Source organism: Passer domesticus, chromosome 9 (genome assembly GCF_036417665.1).
Source record: "Passer domesticus isolate bPasDom1 chromosome 9, bPasDom1.hap1, whole genome shotgun sequence".
Lineage (NCBI taxonomy): Eukaryota > Metazoa > Chordata > Aves > Passeriformes > Passeridae > Passer > Passer domesticus.
Window position 1 is genome coordinate 36636046 of NC_087482.1, and position 19026 is coordinate 36655071.

The following is a 19026-nucleotide window of genomic DNA, read 5'->3' on the forward strand; positions in this document are numbered from 1 at the left end:
GCAGTGAAAACCATCCTGGATTCAAGTGACCCTGATGTTGGCAAACTCTTACTCCTTGTGTCTCAAACCTGTCTGCAATGAAGGAAGGGTGTTTCCTGTCCTTATCTCCAAACCTATGACATCCATTGTTTTCAGTGACTGACAAAGAGTCTCTTTTTTGTTAGGGTGATGTAGTCAGCCCTGAAAAAATGGGGTGGGGATAAAATCAAGTTTAGCAGCAAAAAACCAGACCTTCCTTTGAACCTGTCAGGACTAATGAGCACTTCAGTGTTCCACCTGCTCTCCAGAACTGACAGCACAAGCCCTGGGTCTGCTCCCAAAGCCGAGGCTGCTCTGTGGCAAGCAGGGAGGCTGCTGCCCTGCGCCAGCCTGCCCATTGTGCCCAGCACATTGCCCATGGCAGCACGTGGCTTTTCTGTCCCTAGGCTGTTGTGCTAGAGTCCCCTGAGCACAAGGGGCCCAGATCCATCCACAGCAGTATAATAATATTATTGAAATTATTGGCATAAAGAACACAGGGCATTGCGGGGAAAAAATAACTATATGGCAAACAGATCATAAGAGAAATGCCCTTTAAAGAAAATTGCTCGCCCTTCTTCTTGTACTATTTTGAAAAGGTATTTTCTTTCCCTGAGTTTCAAATATGAGGTTGCAGATGAAAGTGAATCTGTCCCTGCTACATTTAAAATTTTATTTAGTTGTATATTTGCCCCTTTCCCCTTCAAAAGTGATGTGTGGGATCAGAGTGTTCATTTAGTCTCTTATCTGGGAGCTTATGAAGAAAAGTAGTTTGGTCAGAAACAATGATGGGCAAACTTCAAAAGCTTTGGAGATCATGTTTGGTTCAAATAATCATCCAAAAAGGCCAGCCTCTGATCCAAGCTATCTAAACACCTTGGGTGTCCAACATTTAACTGAAAATCTCTGTAAAAGCAGGCCTTACCCACACGATTTTTATTTCTTTCCTCTTCCAGATGGATGAAGTAGTGAGGCATTAGCTTTTCAGTGTGCTACAAGTGAAAGTCAGGGCATGCTGCATTCTTAATACAAAAGAGAGCTGAAATATGAAGGCCTGGAGTTCAGTTCTCACTTTCATCAAACTTGTCTGTACATCAGAGATGCATGGGTTTGTTTACTGCTTGTATTTTAGTTCTGCAGAGCTGCTGGCATGAGGCTTGACCATCCCAGCCAGGTTCTGCCCTGATGGAGAGGAGTCAACTGTGCTGGCTTGCACCTCTCTGTGTATCCCTCCCTGATGCTCTCACATCAGGAATGTACCAGTGGTGTGGGATTATGGCAATTTATTGTCTGTGCAGGAAGAGGTGCCCACAGGAGCTGTAACTATCTGTTTTCCTGACAAACTGCCTTGAGTTGCTAGGCTGGTGTGAAACTGGCAACAGTATTTGAAAGATTTTGAGATTTTTCCTCCTATTTGCTCATTTTCATCTAGTAAGTTTAGAGGTCTTCCATTCTGCTAGCCTTCCTTAAAAAATCTGCTCATGCATTTGAAAAAAAAAATAAATAAATTATCAGCTTCTTTAAGCACATACAGTACTGCATAGTGTGATGTTTCCTTTAGAAAGGAACTGAAGGAAATTTGTGCACTCTTTAGAGGCAAAAATTGAAAATGCTTCAGGTCATCTGAACCACCTGTATAATCTGCATCTACCCCAGAGGAAACAGCAGTTTTGTGATCTGTGTTTACACGAAAGGCAATGTAGGCAATAGCTATGAATCTTTCCCTTGTCCTTGCTGGAGAAACTTTCTGCAAAACACTTTTAAAAGGGCACCTTCAAGCCCCTTTAAAAATGAACACACAGAGGAGGCTTTCTGGTATCACTTGAAAACCCTTGATACTTCTGGTATCACTTGAAACCCCTGTGTGGTCACAATTTGTGTAATAGGGAAGGGCTGACTTTTATACACAAATGCTCATAGTTGTACTTGTTTTACTTTGTCTAACGAATTAAAAAGAAAAAAAAAGTGAATATAGGCTGAAATGCAATGTTTACTAGCTCTCACTTAAAACTACTGGGCATGAAGTACAAGTTCATCAGCCTTGCAAAAATTAGGTCACTTAGGCAGCTGACCCCATGGCACATCACTTGAATTGCCTCTTGCTGTGTGCCCACAGCCTGTGCCTGCCAGCCCATGGGCTCAGCCAACACCACGTTCAGCAGCAGCTGGAGATGCCACCCCCGGACAGGATTCTGCTACTGCAAGCCAGGAGTGGCAGGTCCCAGCTGTGACAGGTGCCTGGTGGGCTACTGGGGCTTTGGAGAAAGCGGCTGTCGCCCCTGCGACTGCGCCCGCGACTGCGACCAGCGCACGGGGACGTGCCTCAAGGGGTAAGGAAACCCTGCTCCAGGGGCACTCTGAGATGGGACTCTGGAATGAAACAAATTCTGCGGCAGTAACAAAAATTGGAGGGTGCACAATCATTTGAAAAGGTGGCTGTAAATCATAAAAGGTTTTTGTAGGTTACGTTCACACCGTTAAGTCCACTGCGTTATTCAAGGCAGTCTTGAACAGATTAATCTTTGTAGTAATAATAGGCATTTCCACAACCCCATGGAAATATGTGCAGGGTCTTTAAACACATCTTTGCTTTGGAAATAGATGGAAGAGTCTGAAGAGTCTGCCTCTCATCTATGCCCAGGGAAAAATTATTTGCTGAGCAATTGCAGTTCTACAGGTCCCAGTGACATCAACAAGTGGTCACTAAGTTACATAATTCAAAACAAACAAATGTAAGCAAAAAAGGCCCAATTTATAGGTACATTAAAAAATGCTAAGTCAGCAGTGGGAGCCTAAATAAAACCTAGACCTTGTGATCTCTCTGTGTGGCATGAAGTCTTGCTCATATCTGCACTCCCAACCTGAAGAAAGCAGGTTCATCAGTCTGGGCACAGCCAAAGGCAAATGTTTGTTTGTTTGTTTGTTTCCCTCTCCTGTGGTGCCCTAATGCAGTGCTGTGGTTTGTGTGTCCCCCAGCTATGACAGTGAGCCCTTCTTTAATGTCCCCATCGGGGGACGAATCCCTGACCTCGTCCAAACACCAAGCAACGAGAGCGAAGAGGAGTGGAAATGGAATGACCACGAGCAGGGATTTTCTGCACTGAGGCACCCAGGTACAGCCCAGAGCTTGGGAACATTCAGTGGCCAGTTCTTTCAAACCTCCACCCTGACTGGATCTGCTGCACTTGCCTGTAGTATTTAAATAGTTCTCAGTTTTGCCTGCCGTGTAAAGATCAGCACTTGGCAGAGGTGCCACTCTCTGCACAACTTGACTTTTCTGAGATGGATATTGCCTTAACACAGGAAGGATCAGCATTTCTTAGGTTATGGGATCAAATGAAGGTCTCATTACTTACACGATTTACAGCTGGATCTGATTGTTACAAATCTCTTCATTAGGACCAGTTTATTAACTGTACAATAGACCTCATGTGGGCTGCATTTTACTTGACAGTGCTGATCAGATTTCAGAGTAATTATTTTATCATATAACAAGAAACACATTTACAAATAACTGAGCTCACTCTCCAACTTATTCACAAGTTTCTTATAGCTTATGGGAACTATAGATATCTAACTTCATAACTGATAATCGTTTGCTCTTCTTTTCTCTCTCATGTTCTGGCTCTTCTCCAACCTTTTGTGTTCTGGGGTTTCCCTGCTAGAGAAGTGTGTGTGCAAAGAGAAGGTGCTTGGAAGTGTCAGCGACTTCTGCCAAATGAAATATGCCTATGGTAAGTGGGCAACATGTCCCCAAGCTATGATCATTTCACAATGTTCTTGCTGTGCATATTGTTAGCTGATAGCTGTGAAAAATGACAGGATTGGTTAAGTCCTGAGAGGTAGGATTTCTTCTGATTTTTTTTGTCTAGTGACATGTCCAGCTTCTGATCAGAACTTAAGTGTTTTTCATGCAGAGCTCTGTAGTGTCTCCTTTCCACCCAGTTCATTTCACCAGGGTTACTAGAATAATACTCAATAGAATGATTGGCCTCTACATCAAGAAAAAATTATAAAAAACCCCACACCTGAAATGCCATTGCTTTTGCAGTCATTATACAGGCCCCAACAGCTCATTTATCAAGACTGTATTTAAAACTGTTGTTTATGAACACCTGGTTCATGCCAGCCACATGAAGCAAGAAAAGAAAGCTCTGGGATCCAGAGGTTTGATGTGCTTGTGGCAGGAGAAAACAAAGCCGGCTTGAGGGGCTGATCTACATGAGCCTGTCATGCCAGAAAGTTATGGGGTCCTACTAAATTAAAAGGAACAGAAATTAATCATGGCAACCATGCATTAGACCACAAAACAAAAATAGTTCTGGTTTATTGTGCAATCATGGAGTTTTAGTCATGTGACATGCCTGATGGGAAACCTTTTGACTTCCTTCCTTTAGACAGTCCCTTTTCACAGGACAGAATTTTTGAGAGGCCAATGTTAAAGCAGAACACTAATGTTTTCTAAGTGGAAATATAAAGTGTAGAATCAGTGCTTGAAATCAGGCTGGTAGCTGCAGGTTGGGGTTTTACACCCTTCCTTTTGTATACATACAAGTGCTTTCCTAGAATTTGCAAGCGTTTGACATCAGCCCATTAAAAAATAGTTGCTAAATAACATGGTGAAAGGATGAGCAAACTACTTAAAAAGAAAAATCCAGGTTTTATTCTACTTAAAAAGAAAAATTCCAGTTTTTATTTAAAAGCTCCATCAGTGAAGTGGACAAGCGCTGTACTTTCTGTACAATTGCACTTTGGGGGATTTTTCATGTCTTCTTTCAAGGTGTTAAAAATCTGCCTTTTGGCAGCATTAACCAAAATTTATTTAGAAATTCATTGTTGGTCTCTATTTGGATATGTTTTCTGGCAGTAATAAAAGCAAGAATCCTGTCTGCTCATGACAAAGGGACCCATGCAGAAGTTGTTGTGAAAGTGAAGAAGGTCCTGAAATCAGGCAAAGTGAAAATTGCTCGGAGCAACAGAAGCATTTACCCAGAATCCTGGACCAACAGGGGCTGTACATGTCCCATTCTCAATCCTGGTAAGGACAAAATACTCACTGGGGGTTTTGCTTCCCCTTTTAACAGCGCTTGGGAATATCAGCTGTGATCAGCCTTTCTGGGGCAGCATCCTTTGATTCATCCCCACCAAAGCTTTCCAGCTCACAGAGCTCAAGGAGGGTGGTAAAGGCAGGAGGGGGGCAAAGGCAGGAGCAGCAGCTGCCACATCCCAGCCCTGACAGCAGTGAATCTGTGTGCCCAGGAGCCAGCAGGGACAGTATGCACATGGATTTATACACATAAAATGGCACATGCATAACTGGGATGAAATTGGCAAAGGTGCTGTATGCCAGATCCATATGAAAAAAAAAAGAAATTCTGGTTTGGTTCTTTCTTATTCTATTAGCTAACTAAGGGTTTTCCTTTTTTTTTTTTTTTAACTAGGCACTGACTATCTCATAGCAGGCCAGGAGGACTCTAGGACTGGCAAACTCCTTGTGAACATGAACAGCCTGGTGAAACCCTGGAAGGCATATTTGGGAAAACAAGTATCAGATATTCTTCGAACTGGATGCAAATAATTTCTGCTTCAGAAAATACAGTGCTGGACTTTGCCTTTTAGTAACACTGCAGTGAAAGGTGTAGTTAGTCCAAGCATTACCATTCAACATGCTCCTAGCTGAAGCAAGGAAAGCAGACTTGCCATCCCTCCTTTCATGTGCTTAGACAGGGAACTCGGGACATGACTACTTTTTAAAAAAAAATGTACAGCCTTATAATACAAAATTACCTACTGCATTATATACAGATCACAAGTCAGTTCTTCACTTGAGCCTGATTCCAGCCAGAATCATTTTACAAGGCAAAACTAAAGATATGGACTAGTGTTTCCATACTTCAGGTCAGAGTCTGATATTAATATGCATAAACTGCTTTCATAATACATTCATTACTGGAGTGTAATTTTCTTTATAAGTGACCACTAAAAGGCAGCAATTCCTTTCAGCTTACAAGTGGCCTAATACTAAATAAGCATATAAGAGAGCTCAAACTGATTTACCATCAGCCTGCAATTATGCCAATAGAAGAGGCTGCTTTCTAGAAGACAATATTATCCCACTGCCTACCAGAAACAAACATGTGGCTTATCTTGGGGCAGTGTCCTTTAGAGGTGAGCACTGCTATCATCAGTTCTTAGTGCTGAGCTCTGCTGCAGAAACCACCTTGGCTCAAACTCCATTCCAAACCCAGCTCTGTGCTGTAGTACTTAGCCTGCAACACCACAAAGGTTTCACAGCAATAACTGCAAATAAGCCTTAATTATAGGAAAAAGCCAAAGTGTGAGGAACTAGCAGCTGCTCTAATGTTGAAATGGTGACACTACAAAAGCCACAAAGCAGAAACAGGAGGTAAATGGATTGGCTGGAGCATGTATCAAAGGAGGTAAGCTGTAGTTCTGGGAGAGCAGCCTGGCTGTTCCAGCTGTGCTCAAGACCACTGGCCTTCGATTGCACTTAGTGCTGTCATTGTGCTTTATTTCTCCTGGTCACACTTCAGGGTAAGATGCTGAAGCTCTGCTTCCTTCCCATAGTGCCTGAGGATTATTTCTCCCTCTGCAAAAATACAGGAGTGGTAACATCTGCACTCCAAGTAAAATTAGTTCTGCTCTGCAAAAGCATTATTTCTAAATCAATTTTACCCTACAGTAAGCAAGAGGTAGCTACTTAAATTCTTCCCTAATAGAGAATTTTGAGGAAATTGAAGTTTGAGATGTGTGTCCCCTGTTTAAGGACTCACAACCAAATTAAGTTTGTTGGAGCACTCTCTCTTCAACTAAGCAAAAACTACAATTAATCAATCTGTATTCTTTCAGGGAGTTACAGAGAAAGAGAAGCACACGTGCTACTTTTGCATGTTTCAATTCCATGTCTAATTTTTAATGCTCCTAGGAAAGAAGAGAAGTTTTCATTTAGCACTGTCTGACTGGTAAGTGGGACATCTAGAAACCCTAATACTAATGCAGAACAATGGAAGTCCAGCCTACAACTCAGGCCATCATTTTGTTCTCTTTACCAATGAGAACTAAAAATTCAGCCTCTTCCATTCTATTTATTGCTATTTTACTTTGAATTTCACAGAAAAGCAGAAATATCCTCAGCTCATTTGGAAATGGATGACAGGCAGATCTTTAGGGAAAAAAAAAAGCTCCAATTTGTTTCCTAACAGGACATAAACAGTGTTTCTAGTGTTTCTTCCTCTCTCCTTTTCAGGAAATTTCCCTTCCTCCACTGCTTTCCCCCTTTCATTTCATAATTTATTTGTTGTTACCTAAACTGGTATCCAACAATGTGGCATCTCCAACAAGCTATTTAATTAGTGCAATAAAACACTTTTTAACCAAGGCATTTGGCAGAATTTGAAATGTCAGCCTTATGAAATTAGGAGCCCAGCAACTGCTTTCTTTACTGTCTCCAGAAATTGTCTCACAACAAAAAGATTAACTAGTTTTCTTTCAAATATCAATAAAGACCTGTACATGAATTTACAGTCTAATCTCAAAGGGCCTCTCTCAAGAAATGAAATTCAAGTGTAGGTTTAGAATTAAACTAAGGAATGTGCTTTTCAACAGAGGCCATTTTACCTGTAGGGGATCTTATTTAATGACAATGAGGATATTCCATGTTGGTTTATAGTCAGCACCATATTAAAGCAAACACCTCTGTTCCACTTTTTGTGCCATACTGGTGGTTTTGTGGGGAGGGTAAACATCTGCATAGTTCTCTTCTGTGAATAAAAGTTATTTTTTGACACATTCATTTACTAGCATTACTAGCTACTGCTAGTAGAAATACAACTTGGAACCACAGATTTAGAAATCAAACACCCATTTTCCTCACACAGCATCCTACAAAGGGAATGAGTGCACTGTGAGGGGATGCTTTAACTTTCTTAGGAGCTGTAAGGAACTTGGAACATTCAGAACAAATAACTGGACCTGTCACTCAGGGTCCACCTACCCTTCACATCACTGTTGTGTCATCTGGGTTAATCTGCACTGTGAAATCACCACAAATCCTCCTGTGCTCCTTGTTTTGGCTCTCCTGAGCTGTCTGCTCACAGATCATCAGTATTGATTTACAATAAGCCATTTCAAAAATGAACATTGGTGCTATAATCAATGCTGTGCTCCTCGACTCTTCCTCTGTTGGCTGTGTCTTCTCTCAGCTCCACCATCACCAACACGTCAGCTCCAGAGGGGTTAAAAGCAGTTGAAAAACAACTGCAGACAGGCTCCTGTTCAACAAAATGAAATCATGTCCAGTGCAGAGAGCTGACTGGGAATAAATGACAAACTGCTGGTAGCTTCTCTACACTGTCCCGCACTAACACTGATAGAATTTTAATGAGGTAAAACAAGAGTCTAGAAGCACACAAATTCCTTTTTTACTTCCCTAGGAATGAGTAGGTTCATTGAGGTGTGATCAGATCAGTGCCTCAGATAAACAGGAGACGCTGCTGTCAGGTTAACAAGGATACTCAGTCAGAACTGCACAGGATATAGATCCTGTTTCCAAAACAGCCCTGCCAGATCCCCAGATCTAGTGATCCCTACAATGGCCTGCAAGATAAACGTCTCCTTCTAGCCACCATTTTGAAGGGAGAAAGAAAAAAAAAAAGATTACTTTTGCACCTGAAGCAAGGCCATACCTCTAAGAAAGTTACTATACACAAGTTGAAGTTAGGTCTCTGCAATATCCTCAGGGTGCACTGCAGAGAACAGCAGAAAAAACTGAGTAACTTTTAATTCTGAAATTGCAATTTTGTCTAATTTTAACCAGATGTATTTTTTTACATTTTAGAATACATGTTTTGTTAAAGCTTTAGAGGCAATCTTTATCCACATCAGAATATACAGTACATGCACCACAGATTCAAGTTTAAGTGGCTTGCAGGAACAATCCCATGCTAACAAGCAAGTTACCACAAGTTATAGATGAATTTGTGGCCAGCATCATGCAGGAATTGCAGCCAGCTGATAACAGTCCACCCAGTCCAGTGCACCAGAACAAGGTATGCAAAAACTGAAGAAAGGTTAAAACTGAAAATCCGGAGTATTACACAGCAATATGGTACAAGGGAGTATTTTGGGAGCAATGGTAGGTCTGTAGGGTGAATACAATCAAAACCATGTCTTTTTATTCTAAAAACTAAACGTAGCAAATTCAATTGGAATTCTATCTACATGTAACTGTCTGGGCTAAGTAACTTGTATTGGAAAGATATTCTAATAGATCTAGAAGTGCTTCATGTATTGTTAACAGTTTCTTTAGCTAAACTTTTATAAACATTTAATCACACTCAGCACATCAGCTTTTATAGGCCAAAGATCAACTACAGGCACAGAATTAAAAGCAATTCTTTCATAATGAAAGCTTTCTTTATCCCCTAAGGACTACTTGTGACTTGACATAGCAGTGCCTATGATTTGACAAAAGCACCCGATAACATAAAATCAGTATGAAATTACTCTATAAACACAATTGCACAAACACATTTGAATCTACTACTCTCTCTCTCCAAGAACCAGCAGCTCAGTGATGGCAGACAGAAAACCAAAATATTATTTATAAAATAAGAAATGCATTACAAGAAATATGCAAGTTTTGTATTCACACAATAAAAAGGAAATTTACCATCTGCTTATTTCACAAGCTTGTCACATATTGCCAAGGATCATTTTATCATCTTTATTACATACTAAAACAACCACTGATTGATTTTAGATTTAAAATTGGGGCATGTAACTATAGGAGGAAAATCACACAAATGAAGCAATGCTGGGAAACAGAAACAAGGGATTACATTATCTATGCATTCACAACTGCATGAGTTTACATAGCAAAAAAAAAAAAAAAAATCCAGAAAGAACTATTTAGGATTAAAGCTATGACTTGCTTTCTCAAAACACTTCAAACACATCACACAGTCCTTTTCACAGTTTCTGGTGTAAGATCCTTATTACACATATTTCATATTTGTACTGGATGCAGCACAACAGGTTACCAAGCCACACAGTCAGAAAGAAGCAAATCCATCCTGAACACATCTTCCAAAGTGTCAGATTATGTCCCAAGTTTTGTCAGCATTAGGTGCACATCCCTACCCACTGCAGGCCAAAATTCTTGCATTTTATGTTTTGTACACAGATGCTACAAATACAGTTGCAGAGGATAAATCCAAACACTTTAGAGCACAAAGGCAATGTGGGAAAGAAAAGCACAGCAAAAAAAAAAGAAGAGGCAACTTGTTAGAACAGGGCACCTCTTGACAAACAGCTCTTGCTTCCTCACAGAGTGCACTAGATTTCCATTTGAACAACCAGAAGCTCGGGTGCATGTGATTTTTTTCTAATTTGGTGCCCAGTACTCATCTATTGCCTAAGATTTCATTTGCATGGCCCAACTGCCTCAGTGCCAAAGATTATCTCTGCTGCTTTTGTGCCAGTTTACTCAGGTTAACTTGGCACTTGGCTTCTCATGCCTGAAAGAGTCACACTGAGAAGTTCTGTGTCACTTTGTTTCTTTGGAAAGCAGCGATGCTCAGAGTCCCGGCTATCACTGCCCTCAGAACAAAGTTGTTGTCAGCCACTTAACTGCCTAGAAATTTTCTTCTGAGGATCCAGCAGCTGCACTGAAACACAAACAGCTCAAACACACTATTAAAACTTGACAGAAACTCCCCTCAAACATTCAGAATCAGTGGCACCGAACTCACTTATGCAAGCAAGACACAAAAGTGCAATACAGAATTAATGCTGCTGGGCACTCCAGAGTGCTGCCCACAGAGAAAGGCAAGTGTTTAAACATTGCTGGACTTTGTGAGCTGCATTACTGACACTACAACCTTTTATACTTTGGGTGAGGTAACCAACAGGAGAGAAAAAACCAAACAACCACAACCACAATCTCTTTTGAAAAAAATCTCACAGCCTATCTTTTGCTCAGAAAGACAAACACTGCAGTATAGCTTATCTAGAGCTATTGAATAATAATGAACTATTAAATTATTTGTACCTCAAGTAATTTTCAAGTATTTTAATAGCTGTTCATGTTTATTTGCTGGTTCATGATCCAGTCTACTACAGCTGCTAAAAAAGCTTGAGGTTTTTATGCCTTTCTGCCTGGGCTGCGGAAAAAAGAATAAGATGAGAACAAAAATCTGACAAGATGGAGCAACTGATCTTCACAACTCACAAATTCATTCAAGGCCTGCTTATAGCACAGAACAGTTCTCAAATCCAATCAGTGTTAACAAAAAAACAACCAAACAAAACACCACACCACGAAGACACAGGAGCTTCCAGTGAGGGTAAAAAGTATTTTCTTTTTAATATGCACTTAAGTCACAGTATCTGTTTTGAGATCATTACACCAGGTAACAATTTATTTTATCTCAAAGTATTTCACAAGTGCCCATCTATACATTGAAGGAGAAGGTAATAACCAAATGAACCCAAAAGTACTTTCAGAGCAAAAATAAAGCCAGTGACCAACATTCTTTGCATTCATCTTAATCATCAGCTGCACAACACACCATTTTTAAAAATGCAAAAGGCATCACAGTAAGTAAATGAAATCAAAGAAGATGTGCATTTCAACGTTTTCCTGGCAGTCCTGATCTGATGCCAGTAGTAAAATGCAACCATAATCTAGTAAGACCATTTGAAATTATTTTAGAAATTCTAGATCTAGGCCACTTTCAATGTCTTGCATCACTTTGGAAAAAAAATCCTAAAGGAAAAACAATCATTTAATGTTAATTTCTATTGATAGAAAAGAATACATTAAACAAAAATCAGCTACTGATCAGAACATACTGAAATGAAGACAGACCTGGTGTGCCAGTGGAATTTTAGTTGAAAGCTATGTACTTCAAGACATTATTCAAGTCAAAACTCAAGGAAAACTTGAGGGTAAAGAACAGCTGTTAAAGTTTTAACTGTGTCCAAAACCAGGTTACACAGTACATACACACACTCACTCTTTTTGCAGTACTTATTTGCAAGGCTGAAGCTCTGAAATTTCTCCTTCAGGAATAAATTATTTATTATGATACAGTGCACAGAATATGGTGAAACATTCCCTCACTACTCAGAAGACAGACACACTGCAGAAGTCCATGTCTCTGACAATGAGGAATGGAGACAACAGCCTCCTTGCATCTTCATTAGCTGGATCCCTCCTCCTCTTTGGCAGCAGAGGCCTCCATAGAGGCAGCTTCCAAATCTTTGCTGGACTTCTCATCATTTTCATCCTCTTGAGGGTAAAGATCTGGGTATTTTTGCATGCATTCCTGCATGGCACGGAATTGGTCCACACAGTCTGATCCCTTTATTTCTTCTGTGCTGTAGTGGAAACAAGAAAAGGCTGACTTGAACTGCTCCCCACAGGGACCACTCGCCATTCCACCCAGACATGGGCAATTCCAGTTGATATCTCCATTGGGCAATATCAATCCTGAATAAACAAGAGAGAAGAAAAGTTAATGCACCTTCCAAACATTGATTTCACTCCGTGACAGCTGCTGGGCTGCAGGTGTGAACTCAAGCACTCCTAAAGCCATCTCAGTTCTGTGGCTTCAAGGCTGATAAACACCTTTCACTTCCCAGCCAGTCTGTTTCATGCTCTGATCTGTATAATCCTTTAATGGGCACAAGTGAGATTAGCTCTCTATCCATCTCTGAATTAAGTCCTTCTCCCTGGACTACAGACCACTGAGAATATTCTAAGGGACAGATGGAAGTCAAGTCAATCGATTTGCCAGACTCTGTCAGGGGAACAAGCAAGCATTAAAATCATTGCATACAAATAGTAAAACTTTAAATCCACTATTAAGACTAGAAATCTTTTACATCAAATCAAATTCATGCATTTTTCTTGTTGTTTGAAATAAACTCTGAAATAATAACTCACAACTTTCCCCCTTCGAATTTCAACTTGAAGACCAGAACTGTAAAAACAAAAATCAGTGTATTTGTAAAGACTAAGTCACGTGCCACAGAACACAAGGAACAGCAAGCCTGAGAGCAAGCCTGCCTGTCTGGTTGCCAGAAACCAAATTGTACTTTAGAACACAACTGAAAGGAGATAAATATCACTTCAGACTTTAAACTGGAACAGCTGTAAACCTCTGCTCTGGAACAATTAAAGTCCTGACAGAAATACTTCACTGATGGACTGGCAAGGTGAAGATTTAAGGGCATATGTTCTTCTACATGGGAACTGATTTATACAATGAAGGTCAATGAAGAACTCCTTTCCTCTGATTTTAGAAATTCAGTATAACAGACTTGGTCCTGTGGGCTTCCGGAGTCTCTAATGCAATAAATACATCTCCAGAAGCCATGCTCCAGAAAAGCAAAACAAAAATACAGATGAATAAAGCAAGCATTTCCTCATTCATAATCACAGCAGAATTCACACATCAATGAGTAAGTCCATCAGCAAGCTTAGAACACAATTAAAACGGAAACACATTTCATCCACTGCTCTTCCTGAGTTGCAAGCCTGCAATAGAAAGGATTACTATTTTTAATTAAAATTTAATTCAAACTTCTTTCAAATGCAGGCTGAACCTCACTGATCCAGCGAGTCACAATCTACTTGAACCTGCACTTGTGGAAGAAAAAATAACCCTGTTTAGAGCACTGCAGATCAAGACTTGTGTGAGCAATTGATTGCTGACACCACACAACCTAATGGCTCATAGCTCATGGAAGCTGCTCATGTCATGGCCAAAGGCAGGCCCAGCTGCATCTGTGTCAACCCTTGTCTTTGGACATCTGTGTCAACCCTTGTCTTTGGACATCTGTGTCAACCCTTGCCTTTGGACATCTGTGTCAACCCTTGTCTTTGGACTTGCTGCTATGAAGTCCCTCTGCTGTTCTGAGAAGAGTTTCTTCCCTGCAACATGACGAACACCCCAATAACAAGTTTATCTGCCAAGGATTCACAGTGGAAGATGACAGGAAGCAGGATTGAAAGGGACATCATTAGCCACAGAAACAGTCCTGTATATTTGATCATTCACCAAGTTCTCTCTTAAAAGAACGTGGAGTTTTGCTTCATCAGTCCCCTCTAGAAACCACTTTAAAACTGTTTATGAAATAAGATGACAGGAACAAGTCTGGAAAAACAGAAGGGAAAGACCAGCAACAATCTGTGTTTGAGGTCCAATTCCATAAGCACTTTTATCCAACTTTCCCATCACAGCTGTAACACTAATAAAAACCACTTTGCATGCATAAAACTCATCATTGCCTTCTTCATATAAGCTTAATAAAATAAAAAATTATTCGAAGTGAAGGCAGCCAAGATGTCAGTGAAAACCAGGAATCTTTCATGTTTGAATTCCACCATCTGCAACACATAGGACTAGAAAGATGCTTTACAGTAACAATACTATTTCAAAACCGCTGCAAATGAATTCTTAATTTGTTTCCATCAGCCACAGCTGTCAAAAGGCACAGACAGTGAACGGTGATCTTCACTGCAGTATGAAATCCTAACCTGAACTTACTCCAGTTTGTCTGCCCTTCCATTTCCCATGGCCTTTTTTCTTTCAATATTTTTAGCTTAAAGTGAGTCATTAACATTTTGCCTACCAAAATCACCCAGCTGATACAACAACAACAAAATATTGACAGAAGAGCAGTATACAGCTGGTTTTCATCCTAAGGGAAACAGAACACAAGTTTTCCTGACCAATCTACTGATTCAAGTAAACTGCTCAAAGGCTAATGTCTGTTAATGTCTGGGACAAAATAACAACTATCAAAATTACCAAATACCAAACTAGATGTTTATATCAAGTATGAAAAAGGCCCCTACAAAAAACCAAAACCTCAAACACAAGTTTCAGGTGCACTGGAAAACAATGCAGATTATGGCAGGTCTATATAATTCATTTATTCTTTCCCAGATCTGACTGGTCTCTTTGGCAGAGCATAAAAGAGGAAGAGTCCTTACAGTTAATCATACAACACTGGAAACCAAGTCTTCTATTCCAAGTAGAAGCTAAATTAGAAAAGCCTGCATGTTACATTAGGTACAGTAAAACCCTTCCCAATTTTCTTTTTACTTAAAAGCCATACAAGCCAGAGCTTCAGCATTTCAACATATTCCAAACCATTTTATCCATGTCTGTCCTGCCCATAAGCTTCACTCCCTACCACCACAGTCTGTGATATTCTGTGATATTTCTCTCTTCTGTCCTAATGCACTGGGTCATTCAAGTACTTTTTCAGACAGTAATTTACCACATACTAAGAAAATCACACAAGAAATCCCTACCCAAACTTACTGACAGTACTTAAACATAGTTTACAGTTTCTCATTTTGAATCCCCCAGACACACACTGTAAGGTGACATAAAAAGCTCCTGGCTTTCCCCCTTTCTTCTCTGATCTACTGCTGAGGAAGAAAGTGATCTAACATTCTGTAAATGCAGGATTGCTAGGAAACAAACCCCATCACCTCTCTTCCCCACCACAGCCTTTCCATGTCCAGCAAAACACACATAACAGTAATCAACTGATATGGATTAAACAAAAATAAAGTGGTATTTTTTTTTTAATTTTGACTAGTTTATTACCCAAATGTATGTCAAAGCAGGTAATTAACAGACTTACCAGTGCAAATGAGAAAAACTTTTGGATATATAACTGACTACATAGAATTCTAATGAAGCCAAAATAGGCAGATAAATGCAGTAACATTTCAACACAAATCTATGTACGAAAAAAGTTAATTTTAATTACATAAGGTGTGTTTCAAATTACAGTACACACCATATCAGCTAAGAGACCCTGTGAGCTCCAGCTGCTAAACTGCTTAAATGCTGCCCTCTAAAGGTCTCTGAGACACTTTAGAAAGCATAACTTTCACTTTCTAGCTAAGTTTCAAAAAGTCTGAAGAATTTACTTCAGCTTCAGTTGAGCTGAAACCGATGAAATCTCTTCACACAAAGTGAAGAGACCAAAAGATCTGTAAACATAGAGGCGATTAGAAAAAAATTAACCTAAACTCACTTTTTCATGATAATTATTAACTCAGGGCAAAATTTATTTAATCATCTTTACTGGAAGTATAATTCATTTACCCATTATTTAAAATCTGCAACCAGAATATTGTAAGCCTTGGTCTCAGAAGTATTCTGCCCTCCTAAATCTCTATTTGCAGGTTGGATATACTTTGTACAAGAACTGTAATCTTCATGAAAACTTTTATCTTTTCAAGGCACGATTACAGTTGAAAACTCAATAATTTCAACTTACCCATCACGTGCCACTGAAAGATATTGTTTATATTGCTACCAGTATAGTACAGTTTTTAGCCAGATATTTATTTATATTAAATCAGATAGTCAGAGATTGCCACATGAGGCAATTTCAGCTGCTCACAGGCAGGTGAGCAACTCACATCAATGACAGTGATATGTAACTCACTCCAGCTTCTCTGAAAATTGCATGCTATAACTTAAAACAGAGGAAAAATTATCATAATTTTCACCTGATTAGGCTCTAACTTTATCAATAAAAGGAAAAGGTATCCCTGCATATCTGTGGCCACTAACCAAACTAAAAGCTATCAGATGAATATTTGAAGAGACCACTAAGAAAAATCATTCCAAGTGTAGAAAAATAAATACTGGAAAAAAGTGTCCTAAGCTGGCAGTTAAAACTGCCAAGAGTTTGGGTATTTACTGCATAACCAGCTGCCCTCAGTCTTTAAATATGTTTACGTTTTTCTAATTCATGCAGGGTTTGTTTTCTGTTGGGTTTATGTATGATGCAACACCTCTTACTTTCATTCTGCTCTCTACTGACCTTGCTCTTCGTAAGGGTCGTCTGGATCATCTGCAACCAGCTCAGCACTGCTCGGGGTCTCATGGTCCTCCTTGGTTGCAAATATTATTCTGTCTTTTCCTGCCAGGGAGGAGACAAGAAGCAAAAGTTCAGAGAAATGAGAGACAGAAAAGAGCGATTTACAAAACTGCAGAACACCACAAGGTAATGAGATATTCAATGTGATTCACTAATATTGAGAATGAGCTGTTGCACTTAACAATCACCTTCAATGAGAACAGTTACTAGAACAGTTCAGAGGAACACATACACACTGAAATTCTGTTATTCTAAAGCTCCGATTTTCACAGCAATGTCCTGTAATAAACAATACAGTTTACTAAACTGCTACGTTAAAAAGCTGTTTTAAAACAAACTTAAATTACTCCAACACTAGGACTAACACAGGTGACCAGTACAGAATTAAAAAAAAAGTGAAAGAGAAACTATAATAAATAGCAGCTAAAGTGTTCAACAGGAACTTATCAATAACAGTGCTCTTTGCTAAAGACTAGTGTAATATTTTACACTAATCACCTGTATTAAAAACAAAATATAGCTATCACCATATAGAACTAACTACACTGAAAGGTGCTGTGAACATTACAAAGGATGGAAATCCAATGGAGCAAATTTCCTGCTCTTAATTTAACTAAAACATTCCATAGCAAAGTCGGGGGAGGCTTGGCTGGAAACTTCAGTAGTTTTAGTTTTCTAACAACCCTGCAAAGCTCTAACACACACTCTGAATGTAGAAAAAATGGTAAATTCCCCAAGAATTCTCTAAATTCATAAAGGCCACTACAGTAACTTGGCATATTAAGAAATTAGAATCTCCTGGCCCCTCAGTGTGACCTCAGCCAGCAGATGTTCAGTAACTTAACCTTGCTCAGCAACCATGCATTAAAAACAGATAAATCTAAGACCTTTTAAAAAACAGAAACAGTTTTGTGACAACTCTGCACTGTCCTCCAGCAAACTTACAATGTGGAATGTTCAGTCATTTCTTATATGAAAGGAGAAACACACGAACTCTAACCCCGTCACTGCAATTTTGTAGGGTTGCATGAGGCAACTGAGAGATATTGCAAAATTAAACAAAGCACAGCATAAATCATAAAAGAGGTCCATGCATTATGACCACAGTTTATAGTCTGTGTCCAAGTTTATAACTTATAAGTTTAGAACTACTGGTGGTTTTTTTCTAGTCTGAAACTTTGCATTCAGCCACTTCGCATTTCTTAAGAGAGCAGGGATATTTATTTATACATAAGTTGACGCAGATATGCATCTAGATATTTACCTACTCATCTCCCACTTTAAGAGGTGACAAGCCTCATAAATACCCCCACCTATACAACATGATACAGACCCAGAAAAGCTCGCACTCTACCCACCCTGTCCATCGACCTTAAAAAGGCCAAACCCCACGCCTCTGGCCACTCAGCCAGGCTGGGATAAATTCAACGCCGGCGGGCAGAAGGCGCTGCGCGGCCGGGAGCTGCCCTGCCCTGCCCGCACGCCTCAGCCGCCCCGCGGCCACGCGCGCTCCCTGCGGGCACCTCGGGCCGCTGCCGGCGCCTCACCGGCCCCGCCGCCCGGGACCGCGCTGCCGCCTCACGGCCCCGCCGCCCTTCCCGCCCTCCGTCAGGAGAAAGGTCGGCGGAGGGAGGCGAGGCAGCGCCGCCGCCGCCGCACACGGAGCGCGGGCGGCCGCCGCGCCTCCTCCCTACTCCGGCTGCGCCTTCCCCTCACGGGCTGCGGGGAGCGGGCGGTCACCCCGCGGAGCACCCACCCCCGGCCGCCTCACGGCGAGCCCGCCCGGCGGGGGTGACATTGGGAGGACACTCGGGCGCACCTTCCTGCCTGCAGTAGGACATGGCGGAGCCGGCCGGTGCCTTCCTCCGCAGCGCGCCGCACACGGGCCCCGCCGCTCCGCTCCCGCCGTCCCGCCAGCACCGCTCGGGCAGCGCCGCGCCGCTGCTCCACGCCGCGACCTCCCGCCTCCGGAAGCGCCTTCCCGGCCCGGAGGCGGCCGCTGACGCACCTCCTGCCGGCCGCGGGGCTCCGCCAGGCCCGGCCCCGCCGCACTACAGCTCCCGCCTG

General features: G+C 41.1%; 2 protein-coding genes across 2 annotated transcripts in view; one reads left to right on the top strand and one right to left on the bottom strand.

Moving 5' to 3' along the window:
• The window catches only part of LOC135308043 (netrin-4-like), a 45704-nt gene extending 37873 nt beyond the window's left edge, over positions 1 to 7831 (top strand). The window contains exons 6-10 of the mRNA XM_064432743.1: positions 2135 to 2348; positions 2995 to 3131; positions 3684 to 3752; positions 4886 to 5056; positions 5460 to 7831. Coding sequence (XP_064288813.1) covers positions 2135 to 2348; positions 2995 to 3131; positions 3684 to 3752; positions 4886 to 5056; positions 5460 to 5596 — 728 coding nt within the window. The 3' untranslated portion in view covers positions 5597 to 7831. The remainder of the gene's footprint in view (positions 1 to 2134; positions 2349 to 2994; positions 3132 to 3683; positions 3753 to 4885; positions 5057 to 5459) is intronic.
• A 3548-nt stretch (positions 7832 to 11379) lies between these two features.
• On the bottom strand, positions 11380 to 19009 carry CHCHD4 (coiled-coil-helix-coiled-coil-helix domain containing 4). The gene is made up of 3 exons (XM_064432745.1): positions 18779 to 19009; positions 16903 to 17001; positions 11380 to 12532 (listed from the first exon to the last, which is right to left on the bottom strand). The coding sequence occupies exons 1-3, from the start codon at positions 18798 to 18800 to the stop codon at positions 12243 to 12245; spliced, it is 411 nt and encodes a 136-aa protein (XP_064288815.1). The 5' UTR covers positions 18801 to 19009; the 3' UTR covers positions 11380 to 12242.
• Between the last annotated feature and the right edge of the window lie 17 nt (positions 19010 to 19026).

Excerpts from the sequence above, each read along its gene's own strand:
- CHCHD4 (XM_064432745.1), bottom strand. The coding sequence starts at position 18,800 with ATGTCCTACTGCAGGCAGGAAG. Across the intron at positions 17,002-18,778 it reads GTCCTACTGCAGGCAGGAAG|GAAAAGACAGAATAATATTT; the intron begins GTGCGCCCGAGT and ends CCTCCCTGGCAG. Across the intron at positions 12,533-16,902 it reads CGACCCTTACGAAGAGCAAG|GATTGATATTGCCCAATGGA; the intron begins GTCAGTAGAGAG and ends TTGTTTATTCAG.